General features: G+C 44.4%; 1 protein-coding gene and 1 long non-coding RNA gene across 2 annotated transcripts in view; one reads left to right on the top strand and one right to left on the bottom strand.

Moving 5' to 3' along the window:
• The window catches only part of LOC131897983 (uncharacterized), a 47,952-nt gene extending 37,647 nt beyond the window's left edge, over nt 1-10,305 (bottom strand). Inside the window, exon 1 of the long non-coding RNA XR_009375829.1 lies at nt 10,067-10,305. This is a non-coding gene — a long non-coding RNA (uncharacterized LOC131897983). The remainder of the gene's footprint in view (nt 1-10,066) is intronic.
• A 172-nt stretch (nt 10,306-10,477) lies between these two features.
• The window catches only part of Pitpnb (phosphatidylinositol transfer protein beta), a 51,546-nt gene continuing 37,782 nt past the window's right edge, over nt 10,478-24,241 (top strand). The window contains exons 1-3 of the mRNA XM_059248950.1: nt 10,478-10,560; nt 13,311-13,341; nt 16,133-16,278. Of these exons, the coding sequence (XP_059104933.1) occupies nt 10,541-10,560; nt 13,311-13,341; nt 16,133-16,278 (197 nt within the window). The 5' untranslated portion in view covers nt 10,478-10,540. The remainder of the gene's footprint in view (nt 10,561-13,310; nt 13,342-16,132; nt 16,279-24,241) is intronic.

The raw sequence follows: 24,241 nt of genomic DNA on the forward strand, positions 1-24,241 counted from the left end.
ATAAATACGAGTGATGAAGAAATCAAGAAAGAAATGTTTTGGCCGGGTGGTGGCGGCACACACCTTTGATCCCAGCACTAGGGAGGCAGAGGCTGGTGGATCTCTGTAAGTTCAGGGCCAGTCTGGTCGACATAGTGAGTAACAGGGCAGCCAGGGCTACACAGAGAAACCTTGTCTCAAAAAACAAACAAACAACAACAAAACAGAAAAAGAAAAAAAGTTTAAATTCCTGGAACTAGATGAAGATGAAAACAAAACTATCACACACTAAAAGCAGTCCTTTAGGAGAGACCTATAGCTTTAAGTGCTACATGAAAAAATTGGAAAGAGGGCTGGAAAGATGGCACAGAGGTTAAGAGCACTGACTGCTGCTCTTCCAGAGGTCCCGAGTTCAATTCTCAGCAACCACATGGTGGCTCACAACCATCTATAATGAGATCTGGTGCCCTCTTCTGGTGTGCAGACATACATACACACAGAACACTGTATACATAATAAATAAATAAATCTTTTAAAAAAATCAGAAAGAATACAAATAAATGATTTAATGATGCAAATCCAGTATTTGGGAACACAAGAACAAATCAAACTCAAATCCACTAGATGGCAAGAAATAATAAAAAAAAAAAAGGGTAGAAATTAATGAAATAGAAACAAAGAATTAATCTAAAGACTGGTTCTTTGAGAAGATAAACAAGATTAACAGACCCTTGGCCCAATTAGCCAAGAGAAAAGGACCCAAATTAACAGAATCAGAAATGAACAAGGAAACATTACAATAGACACCAAAGAAATTTAGAATATTATAAGACAATGCTTTAAATCTCTGTACTCCATTAAGTTGGAAAATCTAAAACAAGTAGATGAATTTCTAGGTTCATCCAAACCACAGAAGTTAAACTAAGAAGAGAACAACCACCTCAACAGATCCATAAGAAACTGGGAGACTGAGGCAGTTATAAAACCCTCTGACTAAAAGGAATGCTCATGCACAGATGGACTCACAGTGGAATCCTATCAGAGATACAGGGATGCTTCAACATATATTAGTCAATAAACATAAAAAAACATATAAATATGCTTAAAGACAAAAATCACATGATTATCTCAAGAGATGCAGAAAAAGCCTTCTGACAAACTCCAACATGCTTTCATGATTAAAGGTCCTAGAGAGAGTATAGGGCTGGGAGGGACATACCTCCTCATAATAAAGGCTATACGTGACAACCCACAGCCAACATCATTCTAAGTGGAGAAAAGTTCAAAGCAACCCCATTAAAATCAGGAAGGAGACAGCGCTGTCCACTGTCCCCACTCCTTAAATATAGAGCTTTAAGCACTAGCTGGGACAGTAAGGGAAGAGGAAGAAACTACAGTGATAAAATAGGAAAATAGTCAAATTATCTTTACTTGTAGCTGACATAATATTATACATAAATGATCCCCAAAATATCATCAGAAAACTTCTAGAAACAATCAACAATTTCAACAAAGTGTCAGGATACAAAATCAACTTATAAAGCCAGGTATAGTGGTGCATGCCTTTAATCCCAGTACTTGGGAGGCAGAGGCAGGCATATCTGTGAGTTTGAGGCCAGCCTGGTCTACAGAGTGAGTTCCAGGACTGTTACACAGAGAAACCCTGTCTCAGAAAAAAACAAAAACAACACCAACTTGCAAAAATCAGTATCCTTTCTATACACCAACTGTAGAGACCCATAGAGGTTTCCTAGTGAGAACTTCCTCATGGTCCAAGGATCTGAGCTTGCTTTACCCAGCAGGGCTGCATGAGGGGATGATTTGACCACGAGCGTGGTTACCAGGTGTTTGTTTGGAAGAATCTACACTTGGCTGTGTGGTGTGCTTTGATCTAGCATGGGGGAGGTCTTTTGCCCCGCCCCTTGGCATTGTTATAAAAAGTCCTTTTGAAGAGCCAGAAGGGGCTGGTGGGTTTTGATCTAGGTCCTCCTGAAGCAGTCCTGTGTTTCTGTCTTTCTCCTCTCTGCTATCTTTCCATCTAAAAGTTTCTTATCCTTCTCTCCTCCTCCTCATAGGAACTCTTTTAAAAGGTGGGAGCTGGCCTCCCACATCCAACAACAAACACACTGGGAAAGAGATCAAGGACACAGAAAGAAAATAAAATATCTTAGAATAAACATAACCAAGGTGACATAATACTATAATAAAAACTTTAAGTCTCTGAAGAGATTGAGGAAGACGGTAGCAGGAATCTTAAATGGTCTTATTAATAAAAACAAACCTGGAGCCAGGTATTGGAGTGAATGCTGGAAGATCAGAGAAGCAGAACAAGCCACAGCCACCTCACCTTGCCAGTTCCTCAGCTGATCCTGTTTCCTCAGATTGGAAGCCTCTCAGTCCTCATCCAAAATGGGTCTCAGCTGAACTGCTGCTCAAAAGTCTAAAAGCTTAACCAGACTAGTTCCTGGTTTTCACGCCTTTTATACCTTTCTGCTTCCTGCCATCACTTCCTGGGATTAAAGGCTCTTGTTACCATGCCTGGCTGTTTCCAGTGTGGCCTTGAACTCACAGAGATCTGAATGGATCTCTGCCTCTGGAATGCTAGGATTCAAGGTGTGCTACCATTTTCTGGCCTCTATATCTAGTGGCTGTTCTGTTCTCTGACCCCAGATAAGTTTATTAGGATGCACAATATTTTGGGGAACACAATATTATCACAGAAGATAGTAGAAAATGGAAAGACATCCCATGCTCATGGATTAGTACAATTAATGCTGTGAAAATGACCGTTCTACAAAAGCAATTTACATATTCAATGCCATCCCAATAAAAACACCCACAACAGTCTTCACAGAAATAGAAAAGAAATCCTACAATTATTATAAACACATAGATCTCAGATAGCCTAAAGGATTACCATTCCTGACTTCAGGATATATCACAGAGCCATGTGGCATGGGCACAAAAACAGACAGGAGAGCAATGGGACAAAACAGAAGAGCCACACACGAGCATACCCAAGTACAGCGATCTGATACTTGACAAGCACGTCAAATACACACACTGGTGAAAAGACAGCATCTCCAACAAATGTTGCTGAGGAAACTGGGTGTCCACATACTGAAGAATGAAATAGACCTCTATCACCTTGTGCAAAAATTAGCTCCAAAGACATCGTTGAAGAAAGCCAAAACGCTGAAACTGCTAGAAGAAAACGTAGGCAGTACCCTACAGGTCATAGGTGTAGGAAAGGACTTTCTGCAAAGGATTCCATTTGCCCAGCAATTAAAGCCAGCAATTAACAAGTGATACTTCACACTAAAAAGCTTCTGCATAGCTGAATACTTAACTGAGTGAGGAGGAAAGCCACAGAGCAGGAGAGAATCTTTGCTAGCTATATATCTGATGGAGGATTAATATCCAGGATATATAAAGAGCTTTTAAAAAATCAAGAAAACAAATAATCCAATAAGAAAAAAAAACTAGAGTTCTCAAAAGAAAGAATAAAAATGGTTAAGAAATATCTCAGTAAGTGTTCATCACTGTGGGGGGCAGGGAACTCTCACTCACTGTCGGTGGGGAAGGGACCCTCACTCACTGTCGGTGGGAAGGCAAACTAGCACAGCTACTCCGGAAACCCGTGTGGAGAACCCTCAAAACACTAAAACTACATGTATTATATGACTCAGCTGCACCACTTCTTGGCCTGTGCCAAAAGGACTCAACATCCAGTCCAGAGACACTTGTGCAACCATGTTCCCTGCTGCTCTCTATTCACGATAGCCAGGAATTGGAAACAACCTAAATGTCCTTCAACTGACAAACAGATGATGAAAATATGGTACATATACATAGTGGAATAGTATTCAGAAGTGAAGAAAAAGAAAAATCATGAAATTTGCAGGTAAATGGATGAACTTGGGAAATACATGAAGTAACCCAGACCCATGTTCTCTCTCACCTGTGGTTTCTAGACTCATCTCTTCAGATAAGTAAATAACATGGAGTAACCACGGGGGGAAGTGTAAAGGGACCATAGGAAAGGGAGGGGGCTGTAAAGAGGGGACTAGCAGCAGGATATAGGTGATTGGAGGGGGAAATAGAAAACACAAGAAGGCTTTAATTGGGGAGGGAGGACCATACAGCAAAGGGAAGGAGGAGGGGCAAAAAACCCACTAACGATGTTTGAAAAAGACCTAGAGAATTGTTATTTTATATTTATCTAAAATTACATAGGAGCCATAGACTGTCTAATAAAACCCCCAGTAGACGGCATGAGAAACCTTTTGAGTTGTTGGTCGGGGAGTCCAAGAGACTCCCAAAACACTATAGCCTGTTGCTATTGCCCTTGGTTGCCTCCTATATACATGTGGTCATGCCTGAGCAGATCCTGAAGGCAAAAAGCAAGTTACATGAAGAAGTTGCCTAAAATGCCTATGGTTTCTACTCGTTATAAGGCTGTCGGCTGCCAAGCATGCAGCTACAGCCTCAAGGGGAATGCCCTGACAGGCTGACAGAGGAAGAGAACGTGAGGGCCTGGCTTACTGATGCTTCTACACGTTATTCAGGCACCACCCAGAAGTGCACAGGTGCAGCATTACAATCCCTGGGACAGCCCTCAGAGATGCTGGTGAAGGAAAATCTTCACAGTGGGCAGAACTTTGAGCAGTATATGTGGTTGTACATTTTTGCTTAGAAGGAGAAATAGCCAGAGCTGTGATTGTTTACTGATTCATGGTCTGTAGATAGTCAATGGATTGGCTGGATTGTCGGGGATTTGGAAATAGTATGATTGAAAAATTGGTGGGAAAGACATCTGGGGAAGAAGTATGTGGATAGACCTCTTTGGTTGGGCAAAGGATGTGAAGATACTTGTATCTCGTGTAAATGATTATCAAAAGGTGATTTCAGCAGAGGAGGAGTGACCCATCTGTGGACAGTCAGTGTCTTTCCCTAGACTTCCCTGTCATTGCCCAGTGGGCCCACAAACAAAGCGGCCATGGTGGCAGTGATGAAGGTTATGCATGGGCTCAACATCATGGACTTCCACTCACCAAAGCTGATCTGGCTACAACCATTGCTGAGTGCCAAATCTGCCAACAGCTGAGACCAACACTATTTCCCAGGGTGACCACCCAGTGACCTGGTAGCAGGTTATTACATTGGACAACTTCTTCCATGGAATGGACAATACTCTGTCCTTACTGGAGTAGATACTCATTCTGGTTATGGGTTTGCCTTCCTGCGTGTGATGCCTCTGCCAAAACTACCACCCATGGAATTACAGAATGTCTTACTCTGTGGAATAATCCTTTTGTGCACTGTGAAGATTTGTCACTGTGATTGATTTAATAAAGAAGCTGACTGGCCAATAGCAAACAGGATAACGTTAGGCAGGAGAGCCAAACTGAGAATGATGGGAAGAAGAAGGGCAGAGTCTGAAGTTGCCAGCCAGATGCAAAGGGAGTAGAGATGAATGTGCCATGTTAATAAAGGCACTGCCATGTGGCAGAGTGTAAATAAGAAATATGGGTTAACTTAAAATGTAAGAGCTAGTTAGTAATAAGCCTGAGCTACTGGCTGATCATTTATAAATAATCTAAAGTCTCCAATTGGTTATTTGGGAGCAAGCAGTTGGGACATATATATGTAGGAAAACTCCGCCTACATCTTACCCACTATCATGGTATTTCACACAGCACTGCTTCTGACCAAGGAACTCACTTCACAGCTAGAGAAGTTTTAACAATGGGCCCATGCTCATGAAATCCACTGGCCTTACCATGTTTCCCACCACCCCGAAGCAGTTGGCTTTATAGAATAATAGGATGACCTCTTGAAGATACAATTATAATGCTAAGGAGGGCAGTAGCCTGGAGGGCTGGGGCAGGGTTCTCCAGAAGGCAGTATGTGTTCTGAATCAGCATCCAATATATGGTAGAGTTTCTCCTATAGCCAGGATCCACAGGTCCAGGAATCAGGGATGAAAAAGGGAACAGTCCACTCACTATCTGCTGTGGGATGTCTTTCTGTAAGCTGTGAATATGTGTTGCTCTGATTGGTTGATAAAGCTACTTGGCCAATGGTGAGGCACAATAAGGTTAGGTGGTACATTCAAACTGAAGAGAGAGGAAGAAAAAGGTGAGGGGAGTCACTGCGATCCACCGCCAGGAGAAGCAAGATATAAAAGTCTTGGTAAGCCACGAAGCCACGCAGCAAGACATAGAATGATAGGAACAGGTTGAATTAAGTTATAAGAGATAGTTAATAATGTGCTAGAGCCATAGGCTATACAGTTTGTAATTAATATTAAGCTTCTGAGTGATTATTTTATAAGTGGCTACAGGACCACGGGCCGGGTGGTACCAGAGAAACTTCCAACTACAACTATCACCCCCTCAGTGATGCACTATGAAAGTTTTTGCTGTTCTCACGACCTTAAATTCTGTTAGCCTAGAAGTATTGGCTCCAGGGGTGGGATTGTTCTTGTCAGGAAACAGGAGAAACATTCCACTGAACTGGAAGCTCAGACAGCCCCCTGGCCACTTTGAGCTTCTGATGCCCTTTAGCCAAGAGGCTAAGAAAAGAATAACAGTGTTAGGACGAGTGATTGATGCAGATTACCATGGAGAAATTGGATTGCTTCTCCACAATGGAGGTAAGAAAGATTATGTCTGGAGTGCATGAGATCCTTTAGGACATCTCTTGATGTTACCATGTCCTCTGATTAAAATCAATGGGAAACTACAACACAATCCAAGCAGGATGACAAAAGGCACAGACCCTTCAGAAATGAAGGTATGGTCCCTCCTCCAGGAAAAGAACTAAGACCTGCTAAGGTGCTTGCTAAGGGTGGAAGAAATACAAAATGGGTAGTAGAGGAAAGTAGTTTAAATACCAGCTAAGGCCATGTGACCAGTTGCAGAAACAAGGATTACAATTGACATGAGAGTTTCTGTCATATTTTGTTAATAATGTGTTTGTAGAGATATTTATGTTCTCTTTCCTTAATTTCCTTATCATGTAATGTAACATCAATTGAGATAATATCAGTGATTATCATACTAAGTTTTGAGATACTAAAAAATGTCCCTCAAAGGACACTGCTACCTATTCTAAAATATATAATGCATTTGTGATTGTATGTAGATAGTTACATTGTGGTAGGAATAATCATGACCTGGTTATTTTCATTTGGAAATTAAGCATGGCATAAATCATGTGATTGTGTGCCAAGTTGATAAAGGGTGAACTTGTGATGGCTATTCCTGGTTATCAACTTTACTACACCTGTAATTAACTAAAAACCCAAGTCACTGGGCACACCTGTGAGGGATTTTAGTTAACCATTCTTTGCATGTCTGCTCTGGCTCTCACTTCAATGGCATTAGAGCGAGCTTCTTCGCGAATCCAAAATATACTGAAGACCAGCGGAGATATCCAGTCCCATGGTCTGAACCACTACTGGGAACTTTCCTCTGGGAGACAGCCATTGTTGGACTAGCCAGACCATAGCCGGTAAGCCATTCTAATAAATCCAATATATATATATTCTATCAGTTCTGTTCCTCTAGAAAATCCCAGCTAACACAGTAGCCAAAAGCTGTCTTAACTGGATGAAAGGCCTGATTAACAGGAGGGAAATCATGTCTGGTACTGGAAACACAGCCAGTTACATGTGGCTAGTGAAGCCATAGATACTGGAGAACCTACAACTGCCAATTTACTAAACCAGCACCATGCCTAACTGCATTCTAAATACTTATCCTTATACCCGCATATAAATGCCTATCTCACCCCTCATCAAAAATCTTTTTTTGCAGCAGCAGGAGACCATTACAGAAAGCCACAAGTGGTCCAAATGCAGAGAACACTAGCCATGGGTGCCCAAGCCCCTGCTGATACATCTACAACACAATTCTTGCACTTAATACTCAGGGAGCATGATAGAAGAGGAGGTGGAAAGATCGTAAGAGCCAGAGGACCAGGAAGTCGGCCTGGTGAGATAGTCCCTTCTCCTAAATCTCAACAACATAGCTGCCTAAAAAAGACTAGAACAATTCCAATGACATCTGACATCCCAAGGTTATGGGGAAAATCTCACCCCCACCCCTAGATGAAGATCTATGGGCCATTAACAACTGCGCTCCAGACAAAAGCAAGGGGAGAATTAGTCTTCCCTAGGGGATGAGTCCCCTGACTAGCTATCTAAATACTGAGTGGTCAGTCCTAGAAACTTAAACATACAGGCAAAGTTGAATTGATTAACAAGTTGTATTTATATGCTCATTTTTTATATGTATGTGTAATAATAATGGTTAAATAAGAGAAAGCCCTGGCTTTGAGAGGGGAGAGTGTGGTCAGATATGGGAGGGATAGAAAAGGGTAGGGAAAAAGTGATGTTATTATATCTTAAGAGTTGTATGAAGTTCTCAAAGAATAAGCAAAAACATTATTTAATAATAAAAAATTTTATGTGCATGCTTGTATGCACACCTTCATGCACATGCCCTCAAAGACCAGAGGTTTCAGATCCCCGGGCTGGAGTTACAGGTGGTTGTGAGCCACCTGATGTGGGTATGGGTCTTCTGGAGGAGCAGTAAGCACTCTTAACATCTCTCCAGCCCACTTTCTGGCTTTATATTTTAATTTACTGTTGCCAATCCCTGGAAGTTTTTATATGGTTCCCATTTGAAAAACATTAAAAGCCAGGTGATATGTTACATAGGTGCTTCATCTAATTTTGTTTTTGCTGTAGTGTTGAAGACTGAACTCACTTCACTGCTGGCACATGTTAGGCAAGTACTCTGTAATCTGAGATTACGTATCTTTTATTCTCTAAAATAAGTCAGTTGTAGATGGTAATCACCTATTTTTGGTTGTGTAAATGGAGTCGCTGCAAGATTCTTTACCTAAGGTCTCTTGAAGTCAAAGAGCCAGGACTCAGGCCCAGGGCTTCTACTCCCAAGTCCAATCCAGTTTCTCAAATCGGTACAGCTGACCTGGGCTCTGATACTTAACAAAATTAAAGAATGCTTGGGGCTATTTCCAGTTTTCATGAAAATATTCTCAAGATCATTTGGGAAGGGGAAAATACGGTTTGACAGAGTACAGAGTAAGCAAAGTGACTAAAATGTGCATTGACATGAAATTATGCCTATCATGTCTACAGTTCACCAGTTCCCTGAGAGTCCCACCAAAAGAACCCTGGATCCCAAGTTATGAATCTCAGCGAGTGGAGGTAGTCAGAAGGAAAAGCTATCTACAAACGCAGTATTCAAGCAATTGTTCGAAATTGTTTGATCAGATTTGTGTTACATCAACTAGTGCACAAAGCCCGTGCTGGACACACTGTGTGTGTGTGTGTGTGTGTGTGTGTGTGTGTGTGTGTGTTCAGGAATCTTCGGATTAGCCACGGTAAAATCTAACTTTCATTCTTACTGTAACAAGCTCTGTGCCCTGGAAGTACCCAACGATTAAAACCAATGCCTCAGGCTGGCAGAATTTGTCTAACCCAACTGGGTCTCTGTCGTGCAAATTTGCATTTGTTGAGGATTAAATGTTTGGACGGGGCTAAGCTATTAAAAACACTGGCTGCTCTGGCAGAGGACCCAGGTTTGGTTCGCAGCACCCGCATGGCATTTCACAACTGTCTGCAACTCCAGTTCCACGTGATCCAGTGCCCTCTTATGGGCTCAACAGGCATCAGAGACGCACATGGAGCAGACATGTATGTAAGGCAAAACAGCCATATACATTTTTTAAAAAGTTTTTTTAGGGGGCTGGCGAGATGGCTCAACGGTTAAGAGCACTGGCTGTTCTTTCAGAGGTCCTGAGTTCAATTCCCAGCAACCACTTGGTGGCTCACAACCATCTGTAATGAGATCTGGTGCCCTCTTCTGGCCTGCAGTCATACATGCAGACATTACACCGTATAAATAATAAATAAATAAATCTTAAAAAAAAAAGTCTTTTAAGGTCAGTACGGGGGGCGGACACATCAGCGTTAAAACACTGGTCTGGGTTTCTGGGAACACTCTCCTGTAAAATCTGAGGCGCCAAAACCTGGCGTCGTCGGCTTCCACACCTGTGTGAAGTCTCTAACGTGCACGACGGAAGCGCGGGGCCTCTCAGGACGGCGGACTTCCTCTGCGAGCAGCGAGGGAAAGCAACACCAGCCACAGCACAACGCCGTCTAGGGCCCCGGACTGGAGAACTCACTCGAAGGCAGCCTTCGGGGTACTCAGGCTGGCGGGAGGATGTCGGACAGCACGCAGCCTCAGCGCTCGCCGAGTGTGCGCAGGCGCCGACCCAACCTCACGTGCGCGCCAACGGGCCGCGCAGCCGCAGCGGAGGGCTCGTGCGCCGAGGGTGGGGCGTGGACTGGGCGGAGCTAGCCCCCAGGCGCGCTGACGCAATGGCCCGCGGCGGAAGGGTGCGGACGCGCCTGCGCGGCCGGGGCTCGGACCATTGGGGAGGCCGGGCTGCGCATGCGTTCTGAGAGGCCCGGCGGTGGCGGCGGTGGCGGCGGCGGCGGCAGCTGTGAGGGGGTTCCCGGAAGATGGTGCTGATTAAGGAATTGTGAGTGGGTCGGTGGGCTGGTGGGAGGCTCCGGGACGCGAGCTGGGGAGGGTCGGTTGGCTCAGTGTCGGGGGCGCTCCCGGGACGCTGCGAGCCCCTTACCGGAGCCCCGAGGCCCTGTGCGGAGACGCCGCCCTCCGTAGCCCGCCCCAGGCTCGGCGGCGCGGCCGGAGCTCCCGTGGGAGCCGGGAGTGGCCGGCGAGGGGTCGCCCGAAGTTCATGCCAGAACGCCTGCGGGCTCGGTGGACCTGACCCCTAGAACATCTCCCTGCCATCGATCTTCAGATGAGGCGACACCGGCCCCACCTGCTTTCCCGGGGTACGATGCTGCCTTAAACACATGGCGTGGCAAATGAAGACATCCCCAGGTGCATCGGACTGGCCCCGTGACTTATTTTGTTGGAAAGTTGTGCTTCCCCACTCCTTAGAGCCGTGAACATCATGACAGGAAACTGTGGTGGCAGGGATTGTCCCGGCTGTCATACCTCAATCAGTGGTCCTTGTGCAATTAGGGGTTTCAAGTATGACTTTGTTGTCGCTCTTCTCCCCCACCCCAATTTTATTTCAGATGCTTTTTTTTTTTGGCAGACCCTAATTTAGCTGTGTAGACAACTTGTTTGTGTTAATCTCAAGGGTGTAAAAAAAAATCACTAACACAGTACTTCTACTTAACACTGCCCAGATTCTTTTTTTCTGCTTATTCTAAATTTTCTCTTGCTCATCACAGCATCGCAAGACCCCTTGTTGATCTACAAACAGGCTTAACTTAGGGCAGGTCTGTTTCCTTTTCTTTCTGCTGCCCTGGATGCTTTTTCCGCCAATCACTAGCTCACCTTCTCGGGGAGTTTGTATTGTTTGTCTTTGACCATGTTCTCTGCATTGCGCTGTACTCCCTCTGATACCTCCAGCTCTTAGAAACAGTCTTTAGCACTTAGAAGATACTCAGCAGTGTTCTTGGAGGTAAGAAGAGGGCATGGAGAGGGGGTAATGAGCCACTATGTGGGTCTGTCAACTGAACTCAGATACTCCGAAAGAGCAGCAAGTCCTCTTAGTCATTGAGCCATCTCTCAGCCCCTCAGCAAACATTTGCTAATGAACTGATGACATTACTTTTTGGAAAAAATTTAAATTGTGTGTGTGTGTGTGTGTGTGTGTACACATACAGGCAGGTGCCACAGCATGCTTTTCGAGATCAGGGGACAACTTGAAGGGGTCAGTTCTGTCCTCCCATTAGGGTCCTGCAGCTGGAATTCAGGTCATACTTGGAGGCAAATGCCTTTGCCTGTGGAGCCATCTCTGGCCTGAAAAAAATCACTACTTCTTGTTAGTGATGGGGAACCTGAAAAGAGGCATACTTTTGCATTCTGCACAGAGCAAAGATTTGCATTTAAAACATAATTCATAGCACTGAACTTTGAGCCTGTATGAAAACTTTCCAAGTAATTTCAATGTATCTTGCAAGCATCGCCTCATTTATTATTCTAATGGCAGATATTAAGACAGAAGGAGACTCTGAGACAGACAGAAATTGACTTGTCCCAGACCACCTATCAAGAGAGTTGCAGCCCGGATTAAACATGAGGTGTTTAGTTGTTTTTAATATATTAGTTACTTGTTTTCAAAATGAGAATTAACTGTTGAGTAGCCCTCTTTGACAGTTAGGTGAGTAGTCTTCAGGCAGATTAGTCCAGAGTGGGAATTTATATACTATGCCACTATGCATTTTGCAAATCCTTTTATTATTTTAAGGTTTTGTGTGTGTGTGTGTGTGTGTGTGTGTGTGTGTGTGTGTGTTTGCTTGCATGTGTTTGCCAAGCACAACCACTGTCCAGGGCCCTAGAAACATCAGACTTGGGGCAAGGGTCCTCTCGGAGCTCCCAATCCCTTCTTCAGACCTCCACTCACATTCTCCTCACTCACACTCTGGCCTCCATGGGCATCTGTACTTACTTTTGTCTCACTAAACTTGAATAATTAGGTTGTAGAGGTACTTTTCTGGAAACATTTATTCATGGACTTCAAGGCATGTTTGTATTCTGAGAGAAGTATCAGAAATAAAATAGGCACAGGGTTATCGAGAACTCTATGGCTAAGAGCACTGACTGCTCTTTCAGAAGACCTATGTTGGGTGGCTTGTGACCTCCTGTACCTGTAGTGCCAGGTGATCCCATGCCCTCTTTTGGCTTTTGTGAGTGCTCTCTCGTACACATAAAAGTAAACCTTTAAAATGTATAGCACATAAATGATGAATGCAACTATACTAAAAATTTCATGAGATTGTCCTGACCCGAGATTGTACAGAGGATGAGCTTTGTCAATGCTTGCTTACCCTAACAGGACTCACACCTCTGCATCTTCAGTCCTGTGGCAGTGAGGCGGGTAGCCCTCCAACGTCAACAGTGGCAGTCTTGTAGCTGAGACCTTAGGGTCCTAGGCTTATAAATACCCTCTCCTGTAAATAGCATTCTTGTCTACTGTGTCACTAGATTTAAAGTTCCAAGACAAGCGGTGGTGGCACACGCTTTTAATCCCAGCACTCGGAGGCAGAGGCAGTTGGATCTCTGTTTGAGGTCATCCTGGTCTATAGAGCGAGTTCCAGGACGTCCAGGACTACACAGAGAAACCCTGTCTCGGGAAAAAAAAAAAAAAAACACCAAGAAAAAAAATTATTAAAGTTACATTGAGTCTAGAGATCTGTGTTTTAAAGCCATATCAATATGTAATGTGTATTATTTTCTTTTTCTTTTTAGTCGTGTGGTTTTGCCGTGTTCTGTTCAGGAGGTAAGTTTTTTGTTTTGTTTTTGTTTCTTTTTTTGTTCTGTGCATTCATTGGTATGATTTACTGATATGTTAATCTATGCTGTTTTTGTAATATGCATTTGCTTTTGTCTTCTCTCTTGGTGCAGTCCTGGGATTTGGACCCAGGGCCTCACACATGCTAGGCAAGCAGTCTGCCTTCATTTGCCTTTCCATCCAGTTCTTGTGACAAAATGAATCGTGTGTTACAGATAATTGTAAATAAATTTCTGTTATATTGTCTCATTTGGAAGAATCTGCAGAAAATAGTTTAACCAGTGTAGAAATTGATTCAGCGTTGTCCCAGAAAAATGAGGTTCCAGCCTCAAGGTGGCCTCCTTTACTACTGACATTTGTCTGTCCACAGAACTTGCTTTTCTGTAACGTGTGTGAGTTAAGCCTTCTCTGTCTTGCCTGTGGTAACACTGGAGCTTTCCTGGTGGTAGCTCTGCCTGCCAGCCTCACCACCCCCAAGACCTTGTGTTCCACTTTAGCAGGTCACAGAGTTAAACATTCCCAGCACATCCATTTGTGCTAATATGATGTGACCTCATGACTTGACACAGCTGGCCTCGTCGCTACATGCGCTGTAGCTGTTGCTGTGCACTGAAATGGTGTTCCAGATGTGATCTTACCGTCAGCTCACGGCGAGTTTATGATGGAGACGGTGGACAGGGAAGACAAAGTGGAGGGGCTGTCTGAGAAGTTGGCTTGTGTAGCCAGGGTAACCCCCAGGGTCCTTCTGAATGTGCTCACAGTAGTTCTCCAGCTGACAGTAGATCCTGAGCAGAGAGTTGGAAGTTGAACAAAACAAACCGATAAGCTAAGAGGTGACAGGTGACAGAAGGCAGGAAAAGCAGAACTGAGGAAAAGCGGTGACTCTCCTGTATGGACTTGAGTGCAGCTGCATCACTGAGCAGGGCAGGGCTTTCACCACAGTGCTCAGAACACTGGGCACACCAGGCCCAGCTATGTTTGTACAATTGATTAATTGAGCTCAGAGAAGGGACTTGACATTTATTTTTGTAGGGTTTATTTTCGGGGGTGGGGGGGGAGTAGCGGATTGAAACAACTTGTTGAAATCTGGAGTCTTGATATTGTCACCCCAGATCTTTTCAGCTTGTTGTTATTCTCAGATTTAACAAGCATGCCCCCCTTCCCTGAGTCTTGAGTTACTCATTTTTGTTTTTCCGAGACAGGGTTTCTCTGTGTAGCCCTGCCTGTCCTGGAGCTCACTCTGTAGACCAGGCTGGCCTCAAATGCAGAGATCCAATCGTCTATGTCTCCTGAGTGCTGGGGTTAAAGGTGTGGGCTACTACATCTGACCCTGAGTTGTTTTTCAAATAACACCCAAGAGACAACCTAGTAGCATGCTTCAAGTTACCAATTCATTAATCTTTTGGGAAGTCTAGCCATTTAGTTTCTTCATGGATTTTGTGAAACCAAATTTGTCCTCTGTTTTAAAGACATTTTAATCCTGTTTGGAAATCTGACATGTTGAAAGGAGATTTTGAAGGACTTTAAGGACTATGACTAGCATTAGACTAACCCAAGAAACATGTTGGAAAACAGAGGGAACAGCCTCCCTGGCCATCCAGATTCTTTTGTTTGTTTGTTTGTTTTGGATTTTGAGACAAGGTTTCTCTGTGTAGCGGCCCTGGCTGTCCTGGAAGTCTTTGTAAACCAGGCTGGCCTGTCTCTGTCTCCTGAGTGCTGGGATTAAAGGTGTGGCCCAGCACGCCCTGCTCAGTCCAAAGCCTTAAGTAGATACTTCCTTGGGAGCACTTTTTTTAGTTCCAGCCTTTCAGACCCCTCCAAATCAAATTGAGTCATGCAGGGTAGGGGTGAGGGCTATTAAGTTAGCCAGCATAATGTTGCATCCCCATGAGTGTTTCCATGAGTATTTCCTGAGCTTTTTATGATGCTTTTATTCTCTCAAATATAATTTTAGCTTTGAATTATGAGTTCTTAGAGGTAAAATTTTGTGCGTTTTCTTTGAAAATAAGCTCATAAAGAAGAAAAATGCTGCTTCAAGCTGTCTTAATCAAATTTGAAGAGATTGGCATTAGTCCCTGGAACAAGTGAGACCCTAAGAGCCTCAGTTTTGCCCCTTATGGTGACTGTTAGCGCACAGTCCAATACTGCTGACGCATGGAAACTGCCCTAGCCCTGAGAGCCCTGGTTCACCGTGAGATAGGAATGACCTCGCACTCACCAGCCTTTCATGCTAGTGCTCACATGCTTACGTTTCCAGAACGTTTGTGCTTATTGGAGGATTTTGTTGAAAAGTCCTGATCTTGGGTACCCAATACTGTGTCTTTTCAGCTGAGCAAGGGCCAAATTGTCACTTGCTTCATCAGTCACGGAAGAGACCCCAGAGCTGTGCTATAAGGTCCTGAGGCTTTTCCTACCACACAATGTACTCTTCATTCCTCAGAGAGCTAGCTGGTTGCTCAGCCTTAAGGTTATACTCCTAAGGTGTAAGAGAAGTAAAAATGTTTCACAAGGTACAAGTTCATGGTTCAAAAGTTGAACTAAGTGCTGACATTTTCTTGATACATGTTGTTATACAAGTAAAATATTAGTAACTGTTTTATTTGTGAACAATGGAAATCATGCGATCATCTGGCATTTGTCACTTGAGTTCTGTTTTCATGGAGAGCACATGCTGAATGGTTTGCTTGGACTTTTCTGTATCATCTTTATTAAAGTTTTAGCGTAGGAAAGTTCTGCTGCTCTTATTGACTTAGTAAAACTCTGCTCTCTGGAATTTCAGTATCAGGTTGGACAGCTTTACTCTGTTGCAGAAGCCAGTAAGAATGAAACTGGTGGCGGAGAAGGAATCGAAGTCCTGAAGAATGAGCCCTATGAGAAGGATGGAGAGAAGGGGCAGTACACACACAAAATTTACCACCTGAAGAGGCAAGTGGGGTTTGCACCTGTGACCTGCAGTACCTACCTGGCAGCCTCCTTATGAGTAGGCCTGCTGAGCTATGATATGTAGTGACCATGTGTTGTGCTTCAGTTTATTGTGGGCTCCCTCATGTTTTATACTAAATTATAAAGGTGATACATCTGCCTGTAACAGAAGTTCAAACAGTTGGGAGGACTATAAAATTAAACCTTCATCCTCAACCTGGAGAGAGATGGTTAGCGGTCAGGAGCACTGTCTGCTCTTGTAGAGGACCTGGCTTTGGTTCCCAGAACTCACATGGTGTCTCACAGCCGTCCGCCACTCTAGTTCCAGGAGATCCAGCACCATAGGTACCAGGCACATACATACATACATACATGCAGGCAAACCACTCATACACATAAAGTAAAAATACATAATTCATATCACTCCTTGCCATCAATATCCTTAAGAAGAGAAACACTTGAAATACTTGAGAGTTTATCCTTCCAGATCCTAGTTCATCCATGTTTTATGTGATATCTATAGGAGTCTTTTTTTTTAATGTGTGTGGGTGTGTAAGTTCTTACTCAAGTGTGTGTGCCAGTGTTTGTGGGGGAGGCCAGAGTACAGCTCAGGATTGTGCTCAGGATGATGGTCTCTTCTGAGGTAGGGCGTGTATTGACCTGGAACTCACCAGTTATACTAGACTGACTGGCCCTGGGAGTGTGGGTATGGGTCACTGTGCCCCCAGCACGTTGACGTGGTTTTGGAGATTGAAGTCAGGTTCTCGTGGTTGTAGGACAAGAACTTCACCAACTGAGCAGCCCTCAGCCCCTGTGTGATTCTTGTAAAGCCAAGTGAAATTCCCTGGTGTGGGCCCAGCATAGTTAATTTACCTGTTCCCTACAGGGTAGGGAATGAAGATTCACACGTGTTAGGTAATTGATAGTTTAGTGTGGTTTTTGTAGTTACAGCATACTTTCTGGTTGTCTTAGATGCTGTACCTTTTAGGACAAAGAAGGATCTGCTGGAAAGCCACGGCGGTTTAAATCGTCCTTCCGTATACTAATCTTTCATATTCTTCTGTTTTGAATTTTTGCCAGTTTCCATTTGTGATTTTTCAGGAGTGTGGTTGGATGTGTGATGGTGGGGAGGTCTGTGTGACTGACTGGTGGGTTTTCCTTTGTTTTATTAAGTTCTTTGTGTGTTCCTCTTGAGCTTGAGTCTTATCCATACCTTTTCCTTTAGCTATTTTTCAGTAGGAAATGCATACTGAGAGTAGAGATGGCTCTGAGTCGTTTTGTGGACCACCTCCCTGTCTGTTCAGGTTGAGAGGGCATCTCTGCTCATCTCGGTTTTCTTCTGTGTACATTCAAGTAAATCTTACTTGTATTCTTAAAGCACCTTGAAATTGTGGATGAGTTTAGGTGATTAAGCTTAAATTTTTTCATCACTTTCTTTTATCAAGTTATATTTTCATGTGTTTGTGTGTGTGTGTGTGTGTGTGTGTGTGTGTGTGTGTGTGTGTGTGTGTGTGGTGTGTCGCAAAAGTAGAGTTGCCTTTGGAGGCCAGAGGAGGGTTGCAGGGTATAGTGATCCACCAGACGTGTGTGCTGGAAACTGAACTCTGGCAAGTGCTCTCAACCACTGGGCTGTTTCTGCAGCCTCTTTCACTATAATTTTTGATCATCTATTAGTTCAGTTCTACAAACAGCTAGAGTTCCTTATTGAAAATACCGGGCTTTTCTGGGAGTGCTATAATAAGCCAGAGGGCTTATATGTAAAGTTTTATATTGGTCTGTGATATCCCTTTATAGATTACTATTCCAGTGTGAAAACATTAGCTTGTTCCATTGCCGTGTCAAGGAAAGGGTTCATTTGGTTTACAAGGAACAGTGTGTCATTGAGGCAAGCCGAGGCAGGAACTGAGGCAGAGACCATGGAGGAGTGCCACTCACCAGCATGTTGTCGTTGTCTCCCCCCCTCGCTCAGCCTTCTTTTCTGTAGCACCCAGGATCACCTACTCGGGTGGCATCTACCCCTAGTGGGCTAGAGACCCTCCCTCACCAATCATTAATCAAGAAGACGTCCTTACAGACTTGCCTGCAGGCAATCTGGAGGAGGCCTTAGTTGACAGAAAACCAACCAGGACACCTCTTGAAATAAATGTGTAATATCTTTTGCTTGAAACCTAAAGGTGCCGGGCAGTGGTCGCGCGGCTGGGCGGTGGTGGCGCACACCTTTGATCCCAGCACTCAGGAGGCAGAGGCAGGCAGATCTCTGTGAGTTTGAGTCCAGCCTGGGCTACAGAGTGAGTTCCAGGAAAGACGCCAAAGCTACACAGAGAAACCCTGTCTCGAAACCCCCCCCCCCAAAAAAAAAGAAAAGAAAAGGAAAAAGAAACCTAAAGGTTCAGATACTAGAAAAACAGCTCCTGGTTATGTAGAAAAGGTCTGTTACTGGGCCACTAGGTATTCATATAGTGTTCTGTGTTGTTAAAACCTAATCAGATAAAAAGCCTAGAAAGTCGTTAAAATGTTAGGAATGTTTATCACTTCCTGCTGAGATAGGGATTTCACTTTTATTGGAAAGAAGGCTATTAAATACCATTTTTGAAACATCTGATTTAGGTAACTCTCCAGCCATAAATAATGACTCTTAGTTGAAGAGAGCTATAAATATGGTCACTGCAAGTGATACTATTGCTCAAGAGCTTATTTGGGCATGTAGAACTTTCAGGCTTGGTAGTACGGGTCTCTGGAGGCACCCTTCCTGTGTTCTTGGTCTCCTGCAGCAGCATCTTTACTACGGAAGGGGTCATTCAGAGTCATTCCACAACGTCTTTTCTGTGTACCAGTCCTGAGACATAGGTTATGAGTTTTGCGTAAGACACGGGAATACACACTTGCTGTGGTCAGTAAGTGACAGAGACTTGTTACTCTGACTTTTAATTTCTCTCTTGCTCTGAGTATGAAGTCCCAGGCCTGAGGAACACAGTTGAGAATCCAGTGAGCGCAGGTCCCCTGAGAAGGAGCAGAGGGGACTAACGGGATGGTGCGGGCTGCTTGACTTTGTGCCCACTCTTATCAGGCCCTTCAACCCTGTCCAGAAATGGTAACTGGACAGAAATACAGGAAGGCATAAAAGGAGACGGGAGAGAGGGCAGCAGTGATGGAACTTCATGAGAGATGCCAGAAACCTCTCTACCTCCAGAAACCAAATGGGCCACTGCTGCTGCTGTCTGGGAGCAAGAAAGACTCGGATTCATTACTGTCACACTGACTGCTGATAAGCCACCGGATAACCATATTACACCACGTTACAGAAGGACACAGATCACTTAGCATCAAGTGAGGCCTTGATTCCAGGAGAGGCTGACGTCAGGACAGGCCCTTCACAGTTGGGTTCGCGTTTTAGACGGTGGTCCACCCTCCTTGTTTGTGTGCAGAGCATTTACTTCTTTAGTTAAGCCAGGCTGTGTGCCCTGCTCCCACTTAACATCAGTGGAATTAAAGATTTGGCAGAGACCACCAACACCTTATTTTACGAAATTTGTGAAATTCGGTGTTTCACTTGACCCACAGTAAACAAAGTCTAGACTCCTTGGCTTCTTGAGTATGGCCACTTGCGTATGAAGAAGAAATACTGTTCAGATATTTTGCCCTTTTTTTGTCAGTCTCCTTGTGTAGCTCAGACTCTTACTTGTGATCTTCCTGCCTCAGCCTCCTTGAGTGTTAGAACTGTGAGCTGCACTGGCATTCCTAGCCTTTCTTTATTGTACAGGATTGCTGTGTGCTGGGACCCTGTCAGAGGTGATTTGCAGGTCTTCCCCTACTCTGTAGGCTAGATTTCTATTTTCTGGGGAGTGCCTTTTGAAGCCTGAGCAGTTTATTGTTATTGTTATTCTAAGTGAACTTCCAGGTTACTGGTTTTGTTTGTGCTTACCCTGTCACTGACACACGCTACCCTGTACCACTAGGTCTTTGTCCATTGGGGTTGGTTTTGCCACCATTCATTCTGCCACTCTGTGGCTTGGTTTAATTTTCCACACACAGCCAGAGTAATCTTAAAACTTGACCCAGGCTGTGTTGTTCTCCTTCTCAAAGCTTCCCGTGGCTTCCATAGACACAGAAAATGAACTTTATGCTCCAGCCTGTCGGCGGGCAGCCCGCCTAGTCTCCTGCTGCCCACACCTCGTTGGCAGTCCTGTCTTGTCATAGTCTTCCTTTGGTCACTGCAGTTAGCCATGCTAGGAACTGCCATGGCTCAGGCCTCCCTATCCTGCTGCCCCCTCTCTCCTGTAGCGTGCTCCGCCCTTGCCCTGTGCTGGGCTTCAGTATGGGTCTTGGTTTCTGTCTTCCTCCCTGGAAGGGCAAGCTGTGCTGAGATTGCACGTGGTTCATCGTCCAGACCCCCCAGCAAGGCAGTTACAGTCATTTGAACCATGTAAGTCTTTTGGTTTTCCTCTTCTGTGACAGAGTTGCCTACCCCGGCCGGGCTGGAGAGACTGCTCAGTGGTAAGAACAGGTACTGTTCTTGCAGAGGACTTGAGTTCAGTTCCCAGCACCCATGTCAGGCAGCTCACAGTGGCATGTGACTTCAGCTCCAGCTCTGGGGAATCTGATGGCCACCATTCACATGTGTATGCCAGAGTACCTGCAGTCACATGTCACATTTTTGTTTTTCAGCTGCCCTGCCTGGGAACAAATTGTTCCATTATGATCAGATCTTAGTATAGCCTTCTTTCAACACAGTAGACTAAAACACTGCAGTTGACTTTGATCCCCAGGTGAATATTCTTAAAGTGCATGACAAGGGCATGCCCTCTGAGAGAACCTCCATGCTCTCAGGCTTTGTGCTATGGGAACTCTCATCCTAACCAGCCCAGATCTAGACAGGGTACCCTGAGGTGAGGCCTGCTAAGAACATCAGAAGGTGTCACCATCTCTTAAGTGCTTAGGGGAGGAGAGAGGAGAAAAAGTGATTTTTATTAATCAACATGATAGAGGAAAATTAAGAGATAGATTATTTAAGATAGATGAGATAAGAGATAGAGGAAAAATGATAGCCACGCTTCTAGTTGTCTTGTTAAGAATGTGGAAAATGTCTACTAATGAAGATTTCTCTTCTTAAAAGCTGAATTTAAATTACATTTTGTTTCTTCCAGGTGCACATTTCCCCAGGTTTAGTCATTTACGTAGGCACATGAAGACAGATTACCAGTGAATGTTCTCATGCTAGGTGCAAAACTATAGTAAGTTTGGAGCAACCAGCTCAAAGATGGAAATTTTATAACTTAAGTTTTTAAAAAAGGAACTTAAAACAGTAGAAGCAGTCTTTTGGAACTATGATAGGAGACAGTTGAGGTTAGGATGGAGAAATATTAGAAGTGGGTGTGGGATGATGACTCAGTGGGCCATAGTGCTTGCTGAGCAAGAATGAGGATCTGAGTTCAAATCCCCAGCACCTGCATAACAACTGAATGTGGCTGTGTGCACCTTGTAACCCCAGCACTGTGGTGGACAGAGGTGGGAGGATTACAGGGGCTTGCAGCATCCAGTGTAGCTCCAGGTTTGGTGGGAGACTTTCTCAAAGTAATAAGCTGAGGGTCATAGGACAGGCACTTAGCATCCTCTGGCCTTCTTGAGTGTGCACACTGGGGTGTCAGCAGGTTTCATACTGGCTTATAGATGTTAGAGTTTTCCACTGTTAGGCCACGTAGGATAAGCTGTTTCTGATGTGATCTACGGGGGGAGGTGGAGTTGCCAGCCTTTTTTCCTAAGTTGACTGGTTGAACCATTGACAGGTATTTCCCGTACTCTGAGATGAAGCGTACCCTAATTATGCATAGGTGTTCCTTTATGCTCTGTTGGACCTCACACTGCAGAAGGACTGTTGGTTCTAGTTCACAGCTGTGTGTTGTTTACACTGGATGTTCTTTGGGTGTGTTCATTGTATGTGTAGGTGAACTTGTACATGGATGTTCACATGCTCATGAGTGTGCATATGTGCCTTGGCACACATGGGAGGTTAGAGGACAGCTGTGGAAATCCAATCTCTCCCTAAGGATCAAACTAAGGTCGTCAGGCTTGGTGGCAAGTACCTTTACCCACTGAGACATCTTGTCAGTCCCCACCCTGTTTTCTGAGGTATGCACTTGGAGCTTGCCCTTTAGGTTATACTGGCTGACCAGCAAGCCTTGGGGACCCTTCATTCTCCAGCTTCCCTGAGCTGGGAATACAAGCTCACGCTTGGCTTTTTATGTGGGTTCTGGGGATGGAACTTGGGTTCCCATACTTATATGGCAAGAATTTCCCTGACTAAGTTATCTCCCCAACCTGCCTTTGACTTTAAGACAATTTTTTTTTTTCAATTATCCTGACTTGCTATTTTCTGAAGTTGATGCGAGTCATCCTACCATTTGAAAAGAAGAAATGCTCAGAGAGTGGGCTGTCATTCATTGTTGTCTTTGCAGGACATGAAGGCACATGGGAAGCTCTTTTTATCTGTTCTAGGATTGTCACTTGCCTCAGTACTCAAAGTATATATTTTTTCCTGTGATGTAATTTGTTCAAATAGTGAAACTCCCCAACTGTGTACCTGTCGTGTCCTTTGGGCCTGGCATTTTGAGCTCCTCCCTCTTCGTGCCGCACAGCTTTCTGGTTGGTGTGAGGCTTCTCCCATCTGCTTGTTTAGCCTCTGGCATTGAGTTTAGGAATAGCTCTTACCCACTGCTTACCTTAATCCAGTCAGAAGTCCTTCCCTGGCTCCCAACTCTGCTTACTGAAGTTTGTTCTCTGTCTTACTGAATAAATAAGTTTGAAAAATAATGACATAAAGTGCTTGAAGTTGGGGGCATGATGTAGTTTTGGCTTACATGATTTAATATTTTAATTACTAGCTATCTGAGATGAAACAGTACTTGCCTTATGGTGCTCCTGGGATGTTTAAATGAAGGAAAGCACCTCCCTTTCTACCAGTTTAAAGTTTAACATCAGCAACCACAGTTTGCGACTGCTGGGGTGGGGGTAGGGGGTGCTTTCAGTGTTCTAGATACATCATAGACATTGTGTTTCAAGTTTTGTGACTTCAGGGCAGATAATACTAACTCCAAGTTAGATGATCCAAGCAATGTGCCAAGTGTTGACAGGTTGGAAGGTGGAGCTTGGGAGTTGAATCCAGTCTATGGTAGTGTATGCTGGAGCTGTCCCTTACAGAAGTCTCTGTTCATAAGCATGTTCAAGTCGTTGGTATTTCTGTGTAAGCTGGGGGAAAAAAAAAAGACCAGTTTTCCTTCTTGTTAACAACTAGTGCTTTCTTTTTATAAGAGTGGATCCGTTAGTTGTCTTTGGGGGGGTTCTTGATGGATAGTTTTCACAAGCTTGTGGATGTCAGCCATGTATTTAACCTTTCTATTCCGAGCATATTTGAGGGAGCTAGCAACAGCCATTTCTTGAACTTACAGAATTCCTTCCTTTTTTTTTCCTGAGTCAAAGTCTGTCTACATAGCCCTGGATGTCCTGGAACTTGCTCTGTGGACTGGGCTGGCCTCAAACTCACAGAGATCTACCTGCCTCTGTTTCCCAGTGCTGGGATTAAAGACGTGTACCACCACACCTGGCTATTTTTGATGAGACAGGGTCTCACTCTACTCCATGCTAGCCTCAAGCTCATGGAGATACTCCTTTCTGAGCCTCCTGAGTGCTGAGGTGACTGCTGTTGAGACACAGCCCTGCATTTATGGTGTGCTTCTGTGGTGGTGAAGCCTAACTACATGAGTGCCAGGGTTGCAGCCGTCTGTAGGCTTGGCTGGATTTCATTCTGGGGAAGTTGATTCACACTTGGTAGAGGGTGAGGACCAACACCAGATTTGCCTGCTGACCTCCACATGGACAGTGGTGTGTACACACCACACACACACACACACACACACACACACACCCACCCTACACACACACACACACACACACACACACACACACCCACACA

The sequence above is a fragment of the Peromyscus eremicus genome, chromosome 23 (genome assembly GCF_949786415.1).
Source record: "Peromyscus eremicus chromosome 23, PerEre_H2_v1, whole genome shotgun sequence".
NCBI lineage: Eukaryota > Metazoa > Chordata > Mammalia > Rodentia > Cricetidae > Peromyscus > Peromyscus eremicus.